The 22030-nt window shown below is 46.6% G+C and overlaps 2 protein-coding genes across 4 annotated transcripts in view; one reads left to right on the top strand and one right to left on the bottom strand.

Moving 5' to 3' along the window:
- Window positions 1–5712, top strand: part of ATG4A (autophagy related 4A cysteine peptidase) — an 81102-nt gene extending 75390 nt beyond the window's left edge. For both annotated transcript variants that reach the window (XM_027534991.1, XM_027534990.1), the window contains one exon: window positions 4110–5712. In XM_027534991.1, the coding sequence (XP_027390792.1) occupies window positions 4110–4180 (71 nt within the window). In that variant the 3' untranslated portion in view covers window positions 4181–5712. The remainder of the gene's footprint in view (window positions 1–4109) is intronic.
- Window positions 5713–6303: 591 nt separating this feature from the next.
- COL4A6 (collagen type IV alpha 6 chain) overlaps window positions 6304–22030 on the bottom strand; it is a 337616-nt gene continuing 321889 nt past the window's right edge. Inside the window, exons 34-46 of one of the 2 annotated variants that reach the window (XM_027534988.1) lie at window positions 21651–21725; window positions 20889–20996; window positions 20694–20801; window positions 19697–19768; window positions 18701–18826; window positions 14328–14444; window positions 13899–14060; window positions 13609–13707; window positions 12070–12216; window positions 11232–11348; window positions 10163–10354; window positions 8585–8871; window positions 6304–7896 (exon numbers count right to left, since the gene is read on the bottom strand). In XM_027534988.1, the coding sequence (XP_027390789.1) occupies window positions 7636–7896; window positions 8585–8871; window positions 10163–10354; window positions 11232–11348; window positions 12070–12216; window positions 13609–13707; window positions 13899–14060; window positions 14328–14444; window positions 18701–18826; window positions 19697–19768; window positions 20694–20801; window positions 20889–20996; window positions 21651–21725 (1871 nt within the window). In that variant the 3' untranslated portion in view covers window positions 6304–7635. The remainder of the gene's footprint in view (window positions 7897–8584; window positions 8872–10162; window positions 10355–11231; window positions 11349–12069; window positions 12217–13608; window positions 13708–13898; window positions 14061–14327; window positions 14445–18700; window positions 18827–19696; window positions 19769–20693; window positions 20802–20888; window positions 20997–21650; window positions 21726–22030) is intronic. The other variant, XM_027534989.1, reaches the window with a different exon arrangement.

Raw genomic sequence — 22030 nt, 5'->3', positions numbered from 1 at the left:
TATAATGCAAATATTGGTGCATTTGATGCTGTCCCAGAGATCTCTTAAACTGTCATTTCTTTTCATTCCTTTTTTTTTTTTTCTGTTCAGCTGTAGTGATTTCCACTGCTCTGTCTTCCTGCACACTGGTCCATTCTTCTGTATCATTTAGTCTACTATTGGCTTCTTCTAGTATATATATTTTTGCATTTCTTTTTTTAAATTATTTTTTATTGAAGGATAATTGCTTTACAGAATTTTGTTTTCCATCAAACCTCAACATGAATAAGCCATAGGTATACATCTTCTAGTATATTTTTCATTTCAGTTATTGGATTTGTCATCTCAGTTTGGTTGTTTTTTATATGTTCTCTTTGTTAAAAACTAATTTCTCACTCTTTGCATCCATTCTCTTCTCAAGTTCTTTGATCATCTTTATAATCATTACTCTGAACTCTTTCTTGAATAGATTGCTTAACTCCTCTTCACTTTGTTCTTCTGGAGTTTTATCTTGTTCCTGTGTCTGGAATATACTCCTCTGCTGCCTCATTTTGCCTAAGTTGCTATTTGTATTTTTAAGTCTGTGGTGGGTTAGTTACATTTCTCAACTTTGGAGAAGTGGCCCTCTGAAGGAGGCATCCTATATGTCCCAGAAGTGCACTCCTCTCTATGTGCTCTAGGTGTTCCCCCTATGAGGGCTGTTTGGTTCTTTCTGTTGTGGTGGGCTGACTCTGTGGGCCATCTACTAACTTAGTTGGCATCAAGTCTGGTTGGTCGTCAGGCCCTGCCTTGTGCACATTCTGCTGGTTGCTGTTTAGTGGGGCCTGGTCGTGAGGTGGCTGGTTGCAGAATCCAAGGGGGCCCAAGGGCTAGTGCTGGCTCACTGGTGGCTGGAGTCAGGGTTCTGAAGACTCTGGGGCTGTGCCAACTAATGGCAGAGGTTAGTGCTGGATTACTGGCAGGCAGAGCTAGTTCCTGTAGTGTGGCTTCTGGGCCCAGGGATCCCAGAGCATGTTTCAGATCATTGGTAAGTGGGGCTAGTTCCTGATACAGTTGGGTATGAGGTCTGGGGTGTCCCAAAGATTTCATTGACCTGCTGTGGGCAGGGCCAGGGCTGAGGTGATCCCAGGGTCAGGTCTGGTCTGTGTTGTAGGATGTAGTTTTCTTGCTCCTAGTGTCTGGCCCCTGGTGGATGAGGCGGATCTAGAGTCTTGTTCAGGCTTCCTAGTGGGAGGGGCCAGGGCCTGTCCACTGGTGGGTGGAGCTGGGACTTGGCCTTCAGATGGGCACGGCCATGTCTGAGAGCATGTCTAGAGGCTGTGGGCTTTCGACTTCTTCAGGCAGCTTGTCTGAAAAGTGGAAGTGTTACTCTTTCAGTCATGTCCGACTCTGGGGTCCCATGGACTGTAGCTCTCCAGGCTCCTCTGTCCATGGAATTCTATAGGCAACAGTACTAGAGTGGGTAGCCATTCCCTTCTCCAGGGGATCTTCCCAACCCAGGAATCGAACCTGGGTCTCCTGCATCACAGGCAGATTCTTTACCACTGAGCTGCCAAGGAAGCCCTGCCCAATTACTTGTTTGGCCTGAGGTGTCCCAGCACTGGTGCCTACAGGCTGTTGGGTGGGGTCAGGTCTTGGCACTAGTGATCCAACATGTCAGCTACCAGGAATGTTCATGTGGTAGAATATTCCCGAATATGACTGCCATCAGTGTCTATGTCCCCCTGGTGAGCTGCAGCCTACCCACACCTCTCCAGGAGAGTCTCTAAGGCCAGCAGGTAGGTCTGGCCTGTCAGTCAGTCAGTTCAGTCACTCAGTCATGTCTGACTCTTTGCGACCCCATGGACTGCAGCACGCCAGGCTTTCCTGTCCATCACCAACTCCTGGGGCTTGCTCAAACTCATGTCCATCGAGTCGGTAATGCCATCCAACCATCTCATCCTCTGTCGTCCCCTTCTCCTCCCGCCTTCAATCTTTCCTAGTATCAGGGTCTTTTCCAATGAGTCAGTTCTTCGCCTCAGGTGGCCAAAGTATTGCAGTTTCAGCTTCAACATCAGTCCTTCCAACGAATGCTGCTGCTGCTGCTAAGTTGCTTCAGTCGTGTCCAACTCTGTGCAACCCCATAGATGACAGCCCACCAGGCTCCCCCGTCCCTGGGATTCTCCAGGCAAGAACACTGGAGTGGGTTGCCATTTCCTTCTCCAATGCATGAAAGTGAAAAGTGAAAGTGAAGTCGCTCAGTCGTCTCCAACTCTTAGCGACTCCATGGACTGCAGCCTACCAGGCTCTTCCATCCATGGGATTTTCCAGGCAGGAGTAGGTTGCCTGGAGTGGGTTGCCATTTCCTTCTCCACTTCCAATGAATATTCTGGACTAATTTCCTTTAGGATTTACTGGTTGGATCTCCTTGCAGTCCAAGGGACTCTCAAGAGTCTTCTCCAACATCATAGTTCAAAAGAATCAATCCTTTGACACTCAGCTTTCTTTATGGTCCAACTCTCACATCCATACATGACTACTGGGAAAACCATAGCTTTGACTAGACGGATTTTTGTTGGCAAAGTGATGTTTCTGCTTTTTAATATGCTGTCTAGGTTGGTCATAGCTTTTCTTCCAAGGAACAAGCGTCTTTTAATTTCATGGCTGCAGTCACCATCTGCAGTGATTTTGGAGCCCCCAAAATTAAAGTCTCTCGCTGTTTCCATTGTTTCCCCATCTATTTGTCATGAAGTGATGGGACTGGATGCCATGATCTTAGTTTTCTGAATGTTGAGTTTTAAGCCAACTTTTCCACTCTCCTATTTTACTTTCATCAAGAGGCTCTTTAGTTCTTCGCTTTCTGCCATAAGGGTGGTGTCATTTGCATATCTGAGGTTATTGATATTTCTCCCTGCCATCTTGATTCCAGCTTGTGCTTCATCCAGCCCGGCATTTCACATGATGTACTCCGCATATAAATAAGCAGGGTGACAATATACAGCCTTGACATACTCCTTTCTCAATTTGGAACCAGTCTGTTGTGCCATGTACAGTTCTAACTGTTGCTTGGCTTGCATACAATTTCTCAAGAGGCAGGTCAGGTGGTTTGATATTCCCATCTCTTGAAGAATTTTCCACAGTTTGTTGTGATCCAGATAGTCAAAGGTTTTGGCATAATCAATAAATCAGAAGTAGATGCTTTTCTGGAACTCTCTTGTTTTTTTGATGATCCAACAGATGTTGGCAATTTGATCTCTGGTTCCTCTGCCTTTTCTAAATCCAGCTTGAACATCTGGAAGTTCACGGCTCACATACTGTTGAAGCCTGGCTTGGAGAATTTTGACCATTACTTTGCTAGCATGTGAGATGAGTGCAATTGTGCAGTAGCTTGAACATTCTTTGGCATTGCCTTTCTTAGGGATTGGAATGAAAACTGACGTTTTCCAGTCCTGTGGCCACTGATGAGTTTTCCAAATTTGCTGGTCTAGGCTCCTATCAAATTATTCCTTTTGCCCTGGGTCCCAGTACACATGAAATTTTTGTGTAGGCCCTTGAAGCATAGAGTCTGTATTTCCCCTAGTCCTGTGGGGTTCTTGCAATAAACCCCTGCTGGCCTTCAAAGCCAAATGCTCTGGGGGGCTCCTCCCCCGAATGCCAGACCCTCAGTCTGGGGAGCCTGACATGGGGCTCAGAACTCTTACTCCTGTGGGAGAGCTTCTACGATATTATTCTCCATTTTGTGGGTTGCCCGCCTGTGGGTATGGGATTTGATCGTATCGTGAGTCTGCCCCTCCTACCCATATTGCTGTGAATTCTTCTTTATGACTTTATTTGTAGAAGATCTCTTCTGGTAGGTTCCAGTCTGTTTCATCAATGGTTGTTCTGCAGATAGTTTTGGTTTTGTTGTGCTCGGAAGAGGAGGTGAGCTCAAGATCTTTCTACTCTCACATCTTGGGCCCCTAAAACTATTTTGATTCTTTATGGAGAATTGCTAACACTTGGCAGTGGTCCCACCTATAAGTCTCCTCTACACTAGCTTTTGTGTAGCAAAGCAATTAAAAAATGTATGGTCTTAACTACCGAGTAACGCACTGACCTGTTGAACCAAAGGTTTTCAAGCTTTTTTCCCCTTCATTTCTGTATTCTGATAGAGTTCATTGACTCTACTGAACAACTAGAGGAATTTGACCTGGAGGAAGATTTCGAGATTCTGAGCATATAGGATAGTGGGAGCTCATCTTGGAGATCTGTCTTCCATCTGGCACCAGAAGAACACGAACTCATCACGTAAAACTTTTTTAGTCAGCAAGTGCCTAATATGCCAACAGCATACAAACTTGATAGGAATCATGACTGAGCCAATCACCATTTCTCAACAAAAAAAAAAAGAGAGAGAGAATGAACAATATACCCTTTCCCCAGAAGGAACTAAAACAATCATGGAATCTAGGAGCAGAAAGATTAGGAGCCATCTCTTGCTTCCCAGCTTCTTACATGGCCACAGCAAATCTTCAGCTGCTGGAATGAGGAGGTGGATGTATGGAGGACAGCCAGCAACTCCCACCTTGCTTTCAGCACCAGCAGATGAGAGATGGTTACCTTGTGCTTCTTTACCCTTTCAGGTTTGACTTCTTTGGGCTAAATACTAAGAAGCAATCTGTTCCCTTGCTCTAATAATAAAGTGTTAATCATTGTATCAGAACAATTGTAACAAGAACAAAATGTTCTAGTTAAAGTATTTGAATATGTATTTAAATAATCATAATTGATCTCAAAAAGTATGTCAAAGACATTACATCAAATGCATATTTATTGATCTTCCTATTTGAGAGAAGCTTACTATTGAATGGGTCATTGTCCCCATCTTAACTGATACTTTTGTCAGATGTCACCCTGTCCTTAAATCATTTATCACTTAATTCAGGGGTCTGCAAACTTTTTCTGTCAAGGGCCAGAGAAGAAATATTTTAGGCTCTGAAGGCCATGTAGCATCTGTCACAGCTACTCATCTCTGCTGGTGAAGCACCTAAACAGCCCTAGACAGTGTGCATGCACAAGAGCCTGGCTGTAATGCAATAGAACTTTATTTACAAAAAAAAAGGGGAAGGGCTGGATTTAGCCCCAGGCTGTAGTTTGCTAATCACTGACTTAAATTATTGATTTTTGTTTGGGAAATTAAAAATTGTGGTTGAATTTGACTCCCTTTTGCTTTATAATCATAATTGGAAAGATAATTATTCATGTGGTGACATTTAATCTGTGTATCAAATACTATTTGGGGACTGTTGTTATTGTGCAGTCGCTAAGTCGTGTCCCACTCTATGCGACCTCATGGACTGTAGCCTGCCAGAGGACTGAAATCCTCTGTTTGTGGGATTTCCCAGGCAAGAATACTGGAGTAGGTTGTCATTTCCTCCTCCTCCAGGGGATCTTTGCGATGCAGAGATCAAACCCACGTCTCCTGCACTGGCAGGACGATTCTTTACCACTGAGCCACCTGGGAAGCCCTTAATTTCAAGACTAGCAACATACTAAGTTTTAAAGCACATATTCATCAAATTGGTTTTGCTAACCATTCTCCTGTGTGGATGTACCTCACATCCCAGTGATATTTTCCCATTTTCCACTTGTTGTCTTTTTCAACCTGTATGCATTTCACCTCCATGCTCAACAAAGTGCCCAGCAGGCCCCAGGAAGGCCAGCAACTGCAGTATGAAAACTATCAAATAAAGGAAATAAACCAAACTAAGGTGGGTTTTTTTTTTTTTTTTTTTTGGTACAGTTAAGAATATTTGAATACTCATTTCCTTAGATTCCATATTTTTATTTTACCCAGTAGGTAGTATATTCCAGTGAATTCAGAATTTGAAAGATGCAAAATGGTATTCAGTGAAATGTCTCTCCCTCCCACAAGTCAGTTCTGTTCCTTGAACCCTCCCAATGTTATTAATTTCTTGTTTATCCTTCCAGAGGCTATATTTTATGCATATACAAATACATGCACATATATCTTAGATTTGATTTTAATGACTTTAAAATTTCTCTCCTTTTGATTAATCTACAAATGATCCTGAGAACCCAGAAGTATGGAAAGCCCTTTCTTGAACTCAAGCATGTGATGGGGCTAAAAACAGTAGTAAGCTTATCTTGAAACTTGTAGATTTGTTGCCTATTGGAAGACATTTTCAGCCCTTGACTTTCATTGTATTTTTCTGTGCCTCACTGTTATGTTGTAAAGTTCAACTTGCAGTAACAAGAACCCCCAAGGCTCTGAGGGGGACTTAGGAATTTCAGTGACATGGGCTTTAGAAAAATTTTCATCAAAGAATGTCAAAGAGTCAAATGTTCACATTGAATTCCTTTTATTTGCAATGTACAAAGCTGACACCATGCTTATTACTCAAGAAGTGAAGGTAACAATAGGTCGGATTATACTGATTATGCTTTGTGTGTGTTGGCACAGTTTATATAATATTTAAGGAAACAGAATCACCTGGAAGGAATTGCCTCATGTCAACATAGCTAAGTGTTCTGGGAAATTGATAATTAAAGGAAATGGTTAAAATAATCCCCCTAAACAGAATACGATATAGTTTATAATCTGTCCAGGCTTGCTTTGGGTCTGCTAACTGTTAAAGAGAGCAGTGTGCTAGATTTTTATGAGGATTAAAAAAACATCAAAATGGTTTAACAGGCTACCTATGAAAGAGCAATTGGATGGAAATTTTAATGGCAAGTCTCTCACAGCCTCAAAATGCAAAGCAACCAGCACTGCAGTGTTGATTTGCCACATTGCACACATCTGGATGGCATTTGGAATAAACAAGGGCTTCTGAGAAATTGGGACAAGGGATTTACCTTTTTGTTCCTGGAGTCAAAAGCAAAATTCACACCTCCTTACCCATCCTCCTCTCTACCCCCAGCCCAGGAGAAAGGGTGGCAGTTCGCATTTCCCTTTATGGGTCTGACCCCATTTGGTACATCCTCTGCTCTACTGTACATCAGGCCAAGTCTGCTGCCTGTGGCTGGGGAGGGAGCTGACAAGGAGGAATTGATTTGTCTACGACCATATGAAGTTGATGAGCCCCTCTTGGCAGCTGGCCTTCCAGCACAGTCGTGCTTACTGTCGAAGGAGTCAAAGCTCACCCCAGGTTACTGGCTAGCACCTCATTCGGTCTCCGTGAAGAGTGAGAGTTTGCCCTGTGCAGGCTCCATCCATCCATAATGTTGAACCAGAGAAAATTTTTTTGTGTGTGGAAACACTGGGTTCTAGTTTAAGCCAAATAACGTGTGGTGACCGCTGGACATAGAGGAATGACTCCTTAGCTATCATGAAGAGCTTTCTGATCAAGATGGTGAGGAAAGCGAGCATTCTAAGAAAGTGGTGGCCTAGCGGTCTTTCTGAGGTAGCCATGAAGAATCACGCAAACATCCAGACCGAATTGTAGCACCAGGTTGACTGAAATGGGATAGCAGACCTCAGCAGGGTGGGCTCACCCAGGGGGCCTGAGGGTGGGGGTGACCAAGGTCCAGTAGTCCAGCCCAAACGAGACTCCAAGGTGCAGCTTGACAGATGGGCAAAAGGGCTTAGGCCTTCCTTCTTCAGACCATTCGGGTTTGTGAGGTGACCGTTGTGTGCAGGAGGGGAGGGCATGGGGCAGAGTGGCAGGTGCCACCCTACACGCTTTTCATACACACCTGGCAGCGGCTGACTCGGGTGTGGAGCTGTCCAGCTTTCAGCGTCTCAGATACAGGCTCCTCCCCAAACTGCTGCCTCTCTTCCACTGTTGTCAGCCAGAAACTATATTTGTTGGCAAAGTAGTGGCAGGTGCCCCGGGCACCACTGCATTCGATGAAAGGAGTAGCCCGGAAATCCTCTAGGCAGGATCCGGGAGAGACCAGGGACTGGCCCCCGCCCTCTGCACCGGCGGCTGTGTGCTGAAACGGACAGAGGGTGGCCGTGAGCTGGTCACCTGGGAGCCAACAGGCTCTGCTTCTCCAGCCCTGAGCTCCGGTCCCTTGGTTCAGCCCCCATGTCAGGTCAATAAACCAAACACTGTGTTTTGGATCCTTGTCACCGCCTCAGGGCCAGGAGTGCCCCCTCTGAGCTCCCGAGTGCCCTCCTAGCCCACAGTTCCTGGGCTGTGGCTACATGCTAGACAGCTTCTCTCAGACTGCTGATGCCCGCCAAGTCCCCCAAGTATGCTAGTGCCCCTGGCAGATTTCCACTGACGAAGAAATCTGAGAAAGGCTGAATTAAAGAAAATTCAGTGGGATTCAGAATGCAGTTCTCAGAACCCTTTGCTCCAAGCCCATGATGGTGTTTTCCAGAGAAGGGAGAGAGCATGGAATAGTCTACCAGGGGGTTAGACCATGGGCCCATCCCCTCATGGATCTGTTAACAGCTCCTACTCTGAAGTCACCTTTATTGGAACTCTTACTTGCAATCTGTACCACGCCCATGAGGGGGCGTGTCACCTGTTGAGTACAGATGGGCCTCATATTTGGCCTAAAGTTCTGGCCCTCGTGTCACCCAGCTCCCTCAGCACTCGATTTCAGGATTTCCCTCCAAGCACTCCCTACCCTCGGCCTTTACCCTGGGGGAAGGGGCAGTGTGGGGCCTCACCATGAGGAAGGAGTACCCAATCCACAGACTGCGCCAGCCCAGGGGGCACTGTGGGATGGTGATGTCCTGGCTGTGCACAGCAATGGCTTGCGAGGGCGCCTCACACACAGAGCAGCGGCTGATGTACTGGGGGATCTGTGTCTGGCCGACCGGCATCATAGGGATGGGGGCGGTGGTGGAGAGCCAGTAGGACTTATCATTCCGTCGGGCATAGTGGCACACTTCATTGATGTTGCAGTAGATGAATGGCATGGTGCTGAAGCGGGGCAGGCAGGAGCCAGCAAACCCTGGAAGGAGAGAAGATAGGCAGGAGCAGGTAAGGTCTGGCTGAGGGACCAGGCTGGGATTGTCCTCGGAGCCACTACGACTGGACTAGATTGTGGTTTGGATTCATATCCAACTGCTTGTTCCAGAGCATGGTTGCCTCTCCTTCCGGTCCTGGACTACACCCTGATGTCTGCTGATCAAATCTTACTTTCTGTGTACCAGAGAAATTGGATAATGAAAAGAATCTTTTTAGAAACTGAATGAAGACTCCCTAAATCAACCCATTTTGTAAAACCAACATTTAATAGAGTGAGTCTACATTTCACACTCAGCACACCTGAAGACAATTCAGTTAATTCTGGGATAATCATTGTTACTCACAGATCATATTATTATTACTACTACTAATTGCTTTCCTGGTGGCTCAGATGGTAAAGAATCTGCCTTCAAGGCAAGAGACCTGGGTTTAATACCTGGGTCTGAAACATCCTGGAGAAGGGAATGGCAACCCACTCCAGTATTCTTGTCTGGAAATCCCATGGATGGAAGAAACTGATGGGCTACAATCCTTGGGGTCGCAAAGAGTCAGATACAAATGGGTGACTAAGCACCTTAGCACTAATCATTACTATTTAATGGATGGTTAATGCTTTTGAATTGTGGTGCTGGAGAAGATTCTTGAGACTCCTTTGGTCTGCAAGCAGATCAAACCAGTCAATCCTAAAGGAAATCAACCCTAAATATTCATTGGAAGGACTGATGCTGAAGCTCCAATACTTTGGCCATCTGATGCAAAGAGCTGACTCATTGGAAAAGACCCTGATGCTGAGAAAGACTGAAGCAAAAGGAGAAGGGGTGACAGAGGATGAGATAGTTAGATGGCATAACTGACTCATGGACATGAATTTGCACAAACTCTGGGAGATAGTGTAGGACAGAGGAGCCTGGTGTGCTGCAGTCTATGGGGTCACAAAGAGTCGACGACTTAGCAACTCAACAACAACAAATATATGTAAAACACTGTTCTAAGCATTTTACATGGGTGATTTTTGTAATCCTCACTCCAACCTATGAGACAGGTACTAGAATTAGCCTTGTTCCATTGAGAAGGAGGCAGAAGGTAAAATAGGTTGAATAACATGTCCAGAGTAAGTGGCAGAGCCAGGGTTTGAACCCAGATCTGCATGAATGACTCTAGACCTGGTACTTATAACCCACTATCCAACATGGGCCCACCAATGGTTGGGAGGAACAAGGAGTGGTACTTGTGGGGACAGATGGCCAGGGGTGGTTGTGGGAGCTGGTACCTACCCAGGTCCTGGTTGTGGGCTTTCTCTTGCCCCTCCACGAACAGCAGGCTGTAACCCACCCAGAGCTGGCTCATCCCGCTGGGGCACAGGGGCACCTGTTCTGACTGGCTGTGCTTCACCAAGGTGTAGCCCACTCTCAGGCTCTGTCCAGGCACTCCAGCCCTCCCGAAGGGGCCCGGCTTCCCTGGAGCTCCTGAGATGGAGAGAGCAGAAAAGGGGTGAGCCAGGTACAGCCAATAATAACAGCAGGTACTCACTTGGTGGCAAGCGTTGAGCAGGGGCCATTATGTACAAGCATTAGCTCACTCAATCCTTACAACCTCATCTCTCCAATTTGTGGATAATGAAACTGACTCTCACTACCTACAGCTAGTAAGTGGTAGAACTAGAATGCCAACTCAGATGTATCTGGCTAGAGAGTCCTCATTTTGAAAAGCACACGACCCAGTTTTTCTTCCACAGTCACCCAACCTTGGGTTCTCTGGGATGGGATGAGCAGAGAGGGCTACTTCTCAGGCTGGCGTTGCAGGCTTTCATAGGAGATAACTGAGGACTCACTGAATCAAAGGCAGCAAAGGCAGAGCTGGGGTTAGCGAGGCAAAATCACACCCTCCTTTCCTGTCAGGCATAGCTAACAATCATGGCACTTTTCCTGTGAGCCTCAGGAATGTTGATTTGCCATTTTTTATATAAAAGGAGGTAAGTAGCAGAACAGCTATATCTTACCTCAGTTTTTCTTCTCCCTGGAACCAACCCCCCTTCTGTCCACATCAGAATCCCTTGGTAGAAGGGGGTTGGTGCAGGGCAGGGGAGTCATAGCTCTTAAGAGCTGGAAGAGAACCCAGAGAACTATTTGGAACAGTTTTTCACCTTCTGGAATGTAGGGCTCTGATCCGTCACAGCTCAGAATGGAGTCGGCGTGAATGGATGAGAGCCCAGTTTTCCAGCCTCCTAGTAGTGTCAAGCTTTACTGCCAGATTTCCTAATTCCAAGATTTGAGATTTTGACTCACTACCAAGCCTCAAACCCTTATAGAAGCCCTCTGCCTGCTAGTGCTGACATTGCCAGACCTTCAAATCCTGGAGGGCCTTGTAGTCCAGGGAGACCAGGATCACCAAGAGCCCCAGGTGGGCCAGGGAGTCCACTGGCGCCATCTTTGCCAGGGATGCCAGGTAAACCTTTAGATCCTGCAAGGAGAGAAGGCCCACAGTGGGGTACTCAATGTGGAGGAAGAGGGACTTCTCCAGGTCTTCCCTGGAGAAAGGGGACTTGTGTGTCATGCCCAGGACTCACCAGAAGAGGGCAGATTTGGCCATCACCTGGGAGTGCAGGCTGAGGACAGGGCTGAGCCTCCCAGGCTAGTCCTTAGTTCACGTCTGGGTAGCTCGGCCCTGGGACCCCACTCTGAACTTAGCCCTTCTGAGCCCCTTCACACACCTGTCCTCACTTCCTCTCATCCTCCCAGCAACTCTGGGAAGGACACAGGGCAAATGCTGGGGTCCCGAGTCAGAAATGAGGACACTGAGGCCTAGAGAGACTGTTAGCTTACTCCAGTTGAGGCAAAACTGGAATTAGAAGCTGGATTTTCTGTCCCCCAACCCTGGGTTTTCTCCCTTTCTTTTTATTGCCCACCATACTCCCTCCTTTCTGCAGCAGCACATTAGTGAGGGACAAGCTGTCTGGATTAGCTATTGTGCTCTGCCCACGTTCTCTGAAGCCAAGTACAATTGCTGGCCCTGGGGGCCCTCCTTCCTGGCAAGAAGATTGGGAGCTTTGTGAGGAAACCAAGGAAATGCTTGATGAAGCTACCCCCTTGAAGCTGCGGGGTTCCTAGCCAGTTGCTTCAGCATCCCAATCAAAGCCATCTCAGCTCCCAACTAAGTTCCCTTTCCCTGGCACCCTACTCACCTTGTAGGCCCACAGGTCCTTGGACCCCAGGGTCTCCCATGAGGCCAGGGATTCCATCAATGCCTGGAAGACCCATGGGTCCAGGGGGAGCCTGGATGGCTTCTGCAATGGGTGTGTGTCCAGGAGCACCTCGAGGGCCAGATAAGCCTGTGGGAGGGTGGAAGAAACGGAAATGTCAGGCAGAGGCAGAGGAGGTGGCTAGGGAAGGCCCCTGGAGGTTCAGTTGGCATCACAGCCTAGGACCTCAAACTCAACCAGCTGGCTTATTGATAGAAGCCAAATAAGTCAATTTGCTTGAGTGCCTACTGAGTTCTAGTCCCTGGTAGATGAGGGGATAGAGCAGTGAGTAAGACCTTTATGAGACAATGGTCTGTTGATAAAGATGAAATATGCATAACCTGACAAAAACCATTAACCTTACTGCAAATTGTGAAAAGTGCTACAAAGGAAATGGAGAGTGCAGTGACTGTGGGATGGAGCAGAGAGGGCTACAGGGTAGAGAACCTGCTGCTGCTAAGTCACTTCAGTCGTGTCCGACTCTGTGCAACCCCATAGATGGCAGCCCACCAGGCTCCCCCGTCCCTGGGATTCTCCAGGCAAGAACATTGGAGTGGGTTGCCATTTCCTTCTCCAATGCATGAAAGTGAAAAGTGAAAGTGAAGTTGCTTAGTCGTGTCCGACTCTTAGCGACCTCATGGACTGCAGCCTACGAGGCTCCTCTGTCCATGGGATTTTCCAGGCAAGAGTACTGGAGTGGGGTGCCATTGCCTTCTCCGAGAGAACCTGCTTTAGTGATAAGTGGCCTTTTACAATCAGTGACACCTAAGCTGAGATTATTAAAGCATTAGAAGGGGCTGGAGGTAGTATTCCAGGAAGTAGAACTAGCATGTGCAAAGGCCCTGTGGCCAGCCAGGGTGTGATGTTTTTGGATAACAGAAAGAGGCCAGTGTGAGAAAAGCACAGTGAGCAGCAAAGGGTAAAAGCTGGTGATGAGGGATGCCATGGGATACCAATGGATGATTTCTGCTTTTATAAGACCTCTCCCACCACAGTCTGGAGAAACGATTGTTGGGGGAGGTGCATAATGAAAGCACGGAGACCAGTCAGCAGGTCACCACAGTGATTCACATGAGAAATGTTGGTGGCTTGGATCTGAGAGGTATTGGTGGAGGTGATGAGAGGGGAGTGGATGCAAGGCCCATTCTGGAAACACAGCCCCCAGGAGTTGCTAATAGGATTGGATGTGTGTGATTGAGGGGAGTGGTGTAAAAGACAGGCTTCATTTCTGGATTCAGCAAATGGATAAGTGGTAACTGAGTGCCAGCCCAGTACACACTAATGCAGAAATGATGCAGAGAGGGGAGATCAGTGGTAGGATTCATGGTTGCAAGGCAGCAGTGGCCTTCAGTCCTGGGAGCTGATGGTGGCAGAGGTATTCCCGAGGTGGACAAACTCCGTTTCTGGCACGGTGATAAATGACTCCTGAAAGAATCTCACTCCAAGCCCTCCCTCGAACTCAGGAACATGCTCTCAACTCACCTCTTGGCCCCGCCTTCCCCTTCATCCCGGGAAGTCCTGGGTCTCCAGGTGGTCCAACCTTGCCTGGAGTCCCCATGAAGCCAGGCTCACCTCTCATGCCTGGCAAAGCCCAAAGGAAAGCAAGTCAGGGCCTGGCACGGTGGTGCTGGTGGGGGAAGGGGGCTTGAGATTAAGCAGAGACAAAGGCCGGAAGAGCATCATCAGCCGGTCTCTGTTCACAGGGTGGCAGGAAGGGGCCATCTCCAACTGTGGAGTGGGAAAGGGCCCAGTTGCCAGCCATGCAGTCATACCTTTCAATCCTAGCTCTCCAGGGAGGCCAGAGAAACCTGGAATTCCTTGGTCTCCTTTGGGCCCTTGAGGGCCAGGAATTCCAGGGAAGCCAGGGTCTCCAGGGTCGCCTTGATCTGAGGCAGGCCCAGGGGGGCCTGGGGGCCCAGGAGGGCCTGGGCGGCCTAGGAATAAGATAGGAAGAGGGATGAGGGCAGGGGACAGAGGAAACGGCCGCTGTGGAAGGCCTTGACATTGATAGGAAGCCAAAGCCCATTCCCAAGGCAAATAATGTTCCCTCGCCTTCTGTGGGGCCCCAGTGACCAGACCTTCCCAAACCCTTTTAGCAAAATGTAGCCCATTCTGGTCCCCTGTGTCCCTGCAGCGGGAGGGGTGTGAGGCTGGACTGTAGACAAGGCAATGCCAGCCTTTTTTGGGCTTCCTGGCTTTACCTCGTTCTCCATCTAGACCTGGTCGCCCAGGGTCACCAGGCTGTCCTTCTATGACTGAAGGCAAGGAGAGGCCCAGTGCACCGGGGAGACCAGCGGCGCCCTGGAGACCTGGAAAACCTGCAAAGAATAAATAAAAGGGGCTGCAGGGGCTTTGTGTACCTAAGAGAGGGCCAGGCTCTCTCAGAGAAAATGGAAGCCATTAGGTAGCAGCCAGAGCAGCCTAGGCCAGCAGAGAGGGCTCTTATCCCTTGCTCCTCCCTTGGCAGCCAGTGGCCCCAAACAGCTGACAGGAGCTCAGAGAGGCCCCACTGGCATTGAATTGGGATGAATAGAGCCTCAGAAAGTTCTAGCTCTCCAACCTCTCTGGTAATAGAAATATGGTAAACAGATTTCCCCAAAATCAGGAAGAAAAGAAGGTATAACTGTAGCACTTGGAACTGAAGTTCCCTGAGGTGTTTTTACACCTACTGTCCCTATTGTATAATGTTTCATTCAGTTAGCCAGTCTTGTCTGCTGCTGACCAGAGAAGGTTATAGACGGAGGTAGGGTGTAGCCCCTAACCAGTCAGAAGAGAACCTCACCTGCTCCAGCAGAATGGAGGTGGGAAGGGTGCTGAGACCCCTGGTGTCTTATCTGGCTAATTTCTGGGTCTTCCAGGCAAGCTGGAAACCAGTGTTATAGGTGATTCATGATATTAGCTAAATGCTTTCTTAATTGCCTAAATCCCTTCTCCGTTTGGCCAAGGAAAATAGCCACTTACTGGCCTATGTACATAATATTTGCTCAAATTTCTGTTTGTGGGATGATTTCTATTAGGTTCAAAACCAAAAAAATTTCAACAGATTATAGAAGATGTATGTAATATGCATACATCAAAAACATAGATGATAATCTTGCTGGGAAAACATATCAAAGCCACATATACAAATGCAGAAATCTATTTTATTCTTGTAACATGGAAGGAGTGTATTTATTACTTTGGTATATTCTAGAAGGTATTTAAATGAAGAGGAATTAATTCAAATTGATTGATAAACTGTTTTGCTGGTTGAGATTCTTGTTTGTGACAAGAAAATACCAAAATATTAATGTTGCATTTGATTGTTCTGACCAAAAAGCTGAAAATATTAATGTAGACTTTCTCATATTTTGCTAAGAAATAGAAAATCCATGAAAACTTGTAAGGGAAGATGGCAGATTGGTTAATTTGGGCATCATTAATAGCTCATTGATTAATTGAATACTGATGAAACATAAATGAGGAAAAAATAAATATCAATAAGTCTCCAACTATTAGAAGTCTGGAAAAGAAACAAAGTAAAAACAAAAAGCAAAACTAGTCACAAAACCACATGGTACTACTTTTAGTTATGTCTTGATGAGTCTTTGAAGTAGTTTTTATTTTCATAAAGGTAAAAATCTGAAAAGAAAGACATACTGTATTTTTGTCCTGAAGATATATCTTCATATATCTATACATATATATGGGCTGAAATTATGCAAAACAAGTAAACAAGACACCACATATAGTAGAGTAAGTGTGGGCTAGGCACAGATTATAAAGTTTGTTTCCATGGCAATTTTTACAGCCAACTCCTCTTTTCGAACTGTTTCTTGATTTTAAAATTACACTAATATATTATTAAACCTGAAATAAAGGTACTACTGACCTCACATAGTTAAAAAAAAAAAGCTCAAGTGTTTCTTTAAGAATGAGGTATTTTCAGTGATCACATGATGGAAATGCAAGATGGCATATTTTCCCAACTTATTCCATCATCACAGCCCTAAAAAAAAACCCAAAATATACTAATGTGGCCTCTCAAGTATATACTGCAAATATGGAAATCAATGGCATAATTTAATGTTATTTAGATAAATGTATTGTAGGGACAGGGTTTGCTCCTAGGAAATTTCCTAAGGGGTAAACCTTTGTTATACATTGATTTCTATAATCAAATTAGAGATTCAGTTACTGTTGGGGGATATGATATTTGATATGTATGTTTTAAAACAAATTCTTTTAATTAGATACTGAGAAGAAGAGAAGAATATTTATAAACCATATGTAAACAATCATCTAGATAGAATGAACATCTGTGTTCCAACCACCCAATTTAAGGAAAAGAAGATAGCAATACCTTTGAATTTCTTTTTCTTTCCTGGCTTTTTTGTTTTAAGTTTATTTATTTTTAATTGGAGTATAATTGCTTTCAATGTTGTGTTGGCATCTGCCATACATCATCGTGAAGCAGCCATAGGTGTACATAAGTCCCCTCCCTCTGGAACCTGCCTCCCACCCCATCGCATCCCTCTAGGTTGTTCTTTTCAGACCCTTTACAGATTTTACCATCTTCCCTCCCTCCCAGAGGCAACCAGTCCTGAGGTTTGTGTTCATCATTCCCTTTTCATCACAGTTTGAATATCCATGCATATTTGCATCCCTAAACAACATATTGGTTGGAATCACACTAAACATATTCCTCTTCAACTTCCCCTTTCTCCCCCTTCAACATTATGCACCTGAAATGTATCCATCTTGACATGTGCTGTTTGCTGCATTTGTATTTGTGGTTTTATTACCTCAGATAGCCAAAGGCAATGAATAATGTAATGACCAGGAATTCATAGTCAAGATTTAAAAACAGAAAAGGCATGCCTGTGCTTCCACCCAGGACCCAGACCTTTCTCTATCTCCTGCCAAAGAAGCCATAAAGCTTCCCTTCCTAAGCCCTCACTTCTGGAGAAACTGCTGGCTTTCAGAAAAGTACAGGTTGGTCCAGACAAAGGAAAGAGTAAACACAGAGACAGCAGATGCCCCAACATAAAATGCAGCTGGAAATGAATTAATGCATGAATATAGTTCCTGGAAAACCTACGCAGATTATACAAACATGCACATAAATGCATAAAGTGATGTGCTGGACATCAGGCCCCAGAACTATGAGGAACAGAACATTTTGCATACATGATTTCCCCAGGTAACATGTGATAGTAGAATGGCCAATGTTTCTTGACCAACTACTACGTGCCATGCTAAGGTGTAAGGTGCTTAGTCGCTCAGTCATGTCTGACTCTTTTGTGACCCCATGGACTGAAGCCTGCCAGGCTCCTCTGTCATGGGATTTCCCAGGCAAGAACACTGAAGTGGGTTGCCATTTCCTTCTCCAGAGGCTCTTCTCGACCCAGGGATCAGACCCAGGATTCCTGCATTGCAGGCGGATTCTTTACCACCTGAGCCACCAGGGAAGCTGCCATGCACTGTGCTAGGTGCTTCCATATGTATTACCTCACTCCTCATTGATGTTTCACCAAATATATAGGGTAGATTCTCTTATTCACATTTTATAGAAAAGGAAACCTATGGGTTCCTTTGGGATGGAGGGGTGAGTAACCTGCTTGTTCAAGGTCATGTAGCTAGTGAGAAGGAGAGCTGGGATTTGAATCCAGTAGTCCGACTTCAGAGCCCCTGCTCTCAGCTATGGTGATGCATGAAATGAATGTCTTGTTCTACACTGAGTGGGAGGTATATGCATCTCTACAACATTTCTAAGGAGAGTTAAAGAATCAGAATTCATTCTTATTATTTGAGAGGTGGGGGAAGTGAAAAAAGTGAAAGTGAAAGTCAGTCGGTTGTGTCTGATTCTCTGTGACCCATGGACTGTAGCCCACCAGGCTCCTCTGTCCATGGAATTCTCCAGGCAAGAATACTGGAGTGGGTAGCTATGCCCATCTCCAGGGGATCTTCCTGACCCAGGGATTGATCCCAGGTCTCCTTCATTGGAGGCAGATTCTTTACTGTTTGAGCCATCAGGGAAGCCCGAGAAGTAGGGGAAGGGAGACTCAGAAAGGGACTTCAGACTATGTGATGAGTCAGGGGCTGAGATTAAGGTGAAATCTATTTCTAGTAAACCCAGTAAATCCTAATTAACTGCTTGCTGTGTGCCTATCCTAGGGAGATATTTATCCTCTTAGTCTTGGCTTCCTTCCAGCAGCCACAACTGTCTTCTCAGGGCCCCATGACTGCCAACTGCCCTGGACACCAAGAGATTTCTGGAAAACCTCTCGCTAAGTGGACAAGCCCAGTCCCTCAGGACCATTAAAACTAGACTCTGACAAAGTGAGAAAGAAAGGCCCTGTGGTTAATAAGGGAGAGCTGGAGGGAAGCTGGAGGCTAGAGAGGACTCATTGAACTGCTCTCTGACACCCCTTCCTGGGAAAGCCTGAGGTGGAGCCTACCCTCTTTTTGTCAGTAGTTGGGTTCTGAAATCCCCAGAGATGTAAAGACATGCACAACTCATCCCTGGGAGCCACATGACCCCAAGGAACCCCAACCCTGGCTGCCCAGCCAAGTGTAACTTGGGCTTACTTACCTTGACTACCTTTGGGTCCTCTTATACCTGGCTTTCCTGGGGCTCCGATGCCAATTCCTGGAGAACCTTTTTCCCCTTTGGGACCAGGCAAGCCAGCTGGCCCAGGCACACCGGTTATACTAGGTCCTAGGAGGAGATGCAGAGAGATGCGGGGACACAACTCAGTGGGGCTGAGGCCCTTGTGCCCAGCTCACTTGCAGGGAGTCTGCCTCACAGACACCAGAGGCTGAGGGCTGAAATGATAGGGAGGAGAGCTGATGCAGGTAGAAAGACAAACTCCATTCAACTTTCTACCCCTCCTGCCCCCCCCCCCCCACACACACACATCAAGGCATCCCCAACTGGGGGCTGGCAAGGACATCTAAAGGGCTTCCCTGATAGCTCAGTTGGTAAAGAATCTCCTGCAATGCAGGAGACCCTGGTTCAACTGCTGGAGAAGGGATAGGCTACCCACTCCAGTATTCTTGGGCTTCCCTTGTGGCTCAGCCGGTAAGAATATGCCTGCAATGTGGAGGACCTGGGTTCAATCCTTGGGTTGGGAAGATCCCCTGGAGAAGGGAAAGGCTACCCACTCCAGTAAATAAGGTAATTCAGGTATAATATTTAGCCTAATGCTCAATAAATGTTAACCAAATTTATATAAAACTCTAATCTAGCCACCTCTAACCACTGTTTTGGGCTTCCCTTGTGGCTCAGCTGGTAAAGACTCCACCTGCAATGTGGGAGACCTGGGTTCGATCCCTGGGTTGGGAAGATCCTCTGGAGAAGGGAAAGGCTACCCACTTCAGTATTCTGGCCTGGAGAATTCCATGGACTGTATAAGTCCATGGGGTCGCAAAGAGTCAGACACGACTGAGCGACTTCCACTCACTCATACTAAGGACATCTAGGAGTCTAAGGATATGGGATACATTGTGGCCTAGAACTCAAGATCAGCCCCATCAGGCTTCTGGAAGAGTTGGTGTTCTCCTCCTTGCCTTCCAGGGTCTTGCTTACCTGGAGTTCCATGAGTCCCCTTGGTTCCTGGAAGCCCATTCAGTCCATGTAAACCTGGAAGTCCAGGGAAACCTGAGGGGAGAGAAGATCAGAAATGATTCCAGCAACTCTGAATCATGAAGGGTCAGCAAAAGGTCCTGCCCCCGAGGGCACTGCAAAGTCCTCATTTCAAAGGTCCTGAGCATTCTTGAAGCATTAATTAATGCCCTAAGGGAGACTGGACCACCCTTAGTCTCTACCTTCCACCCTAAGTGTTTCTGCCTCTCATTAGAGACCAGCTCCCAGGTGGCGCTAATGGCAAAGAACCTGCCTGCTGATTCAGGAGACGTGAGATAAGGGTTTGATCCCTGGGTTGGAAAGATCCTCTGAAGGAGGGCACTGCAACCCACTCCAGTATTCTTGTCTGGAGAATCCCATGGACAGAGGAGCCTGGTGGGCTACAGTCTAAGGGGTTGCAAAGAGTCAGACTTGACTGAGCGACTGAACATGCATGTACACATAGCTTTAAGAGCAGTGCTGTCCTGTGCTAAGTCACTTTAGTCATGTCCGACTCTTTGCGACCCTATGGACTGTAGCCCGCCAGGCTCCTCTGTCCATGGGATTCTCTAGGCAAGAATACTGGAGTGGGTTGCCATGCCCTCCTCCAGGATGGTAGATAATTAGGTAACTTCAAGAAGAACTCAGAGTGGCAATGCCAAGACCTTGAGTTGCCAGCTCCCAGAGACTTGCTGCCCGCTCTCTCAGTCAGGGAAAGGCTACCTATGCCAGGGCGGTGATCTTCCTTCCTAACTCTGCTCTCCATGGACCCCATGTTTTCCTGCTTCCACTCATGCCCGTCCTCCTTTCTTCCTCCTTTCCCATTACCTCTCATGCAGCTCAGTCAATGACTCCCCTGGATATGGCTTAACCCCAGCTAGGGTCTCCTAATAGAAAGTAGTTACTACCCTTTTTTGAGGAAAGGACCCTTTTCCCCACTGCCACGCCCTAATACACATACCTTTGGTTCCTATTAGGCCAGGGGGACCCAGGGGCCCAGTTGCCCCTGGGTGGCCTGGAGAACCTGGAAGCCCTGGATTTCCTCTCATGCCTGCAACTCCGGGGAGTCCTAAGAATGAAAAAAAGGCAGAAATCAGAAGGAGTCTTGACGCTGATCTGAAATTTTTCAGAATAAAGTTGTCATGTGTCATGGTACCTAGGGAGCCAGGAAGGCCAACATCTCCAGAAATACCAACTTTCCCATCTTCACCTTTGTTTCCTGGGAAACCCACATCACCAACTGGTCCGTCTTTTCCTTTCACACCTACAAAATCAAGAAAAGTGCTGAGTGATCAGGATATAGTTCAGGGAGTATGTTCCTCCACAGGAGGTGGGGGTAGGGGCAGGAAGGTGAAGCCATTTTGAGCCACCATGGCAGCTGGATCCAATGAAGAAACTCTGAAAGGTATTGTGGCAGCTGTCTTCATACTTGAAAGGTGCCGCCCAACTGAAAGGGCATGGCAACCTACTCTAGAATTCTTGCCTGGAGAATCCCATTGACAGAGGAGCCTGGTGGGCTACAATCCATGGGGTCACACAGAGTTGGACATGACTGAAGCAACTTAGCATGCACACATGCCCAACTGAAAAAGTAAGTAAACTTGTTCTGAGTGTTCCCAGAAGTAGGAGTGATGAGTGGAAAGGTTCCAGAAGTAGTTTGGATAACTATAAATTATGGGAGTGGACACCATTATCTTAAAGGTCTTAGACTATCCTGTAAGTCTGTGAGTCTTGAAGAAAAAGTAGGCTGGTTTGCTTGGGGAAAATGTTGACTGCCTCTGAGTGGATATATGTCAGGTAGGAATTTTTCTGCACTGGACAGAAGTTGCAGAACTTAGGTTTGGCCTCCAAAATTCCTTCCAATGCTCAGTTTTAAGGAGTCTGTGAAATGTAGGAGACAAAAGTACAGCAGCCTTACCTTTGAAACCAGACTCCCCAGGTTGTCCCTTGGGTCCTGGGCTACCAGAAATTCCAAGTGTCTGGCCTTGATCTCCTGGGGATATCAAGATACTGTTTAATTCATCAGGAGAAGGTATAGCTCAATTTGCAGCAAATAGGAAAAAAAGTTTTTATATTGGGGTATAGCAAAAAGATCTTTTGAAGGAAAAATCACGGCCAGGGAAACTCCTTGACACAATTACCCATTGGGTAAAATGTTATGCTTTTATGCTGCAATGCAGGGCTGGGATGCTACCAGGCTATTGGTAAGAAATGCTGCTACATGCAGCATATCTCCACTGGGAAACACATTACTAGGCTTGGTATGGGCAGAGAAGACGATAGGAGGAGCCCTAAAAT

Source organism: Bos indicus x Bos taurus, chromosome X, assembly GCF_003369695.1.
Source record: "Bos indicus x Bos taurus breed Angus x Brahman F1 hybrid chromosome X, Bos_hybrid_MaternalHap_v2.0, whole genome shotgun sequence".
Taxonomy (NCBI): domain Eukaryota; kingdom Metazoa; phylum Chordata; class Mammalia; order Artiodactyla; family Bovidae; genus Bos; species Bos indicus x Bos taurus.
The sequence above is the reverse complement of the archived record's forward strand: the minus strand, read 5'-3'. Positions and strand labels throughout refer to the sequence as shown.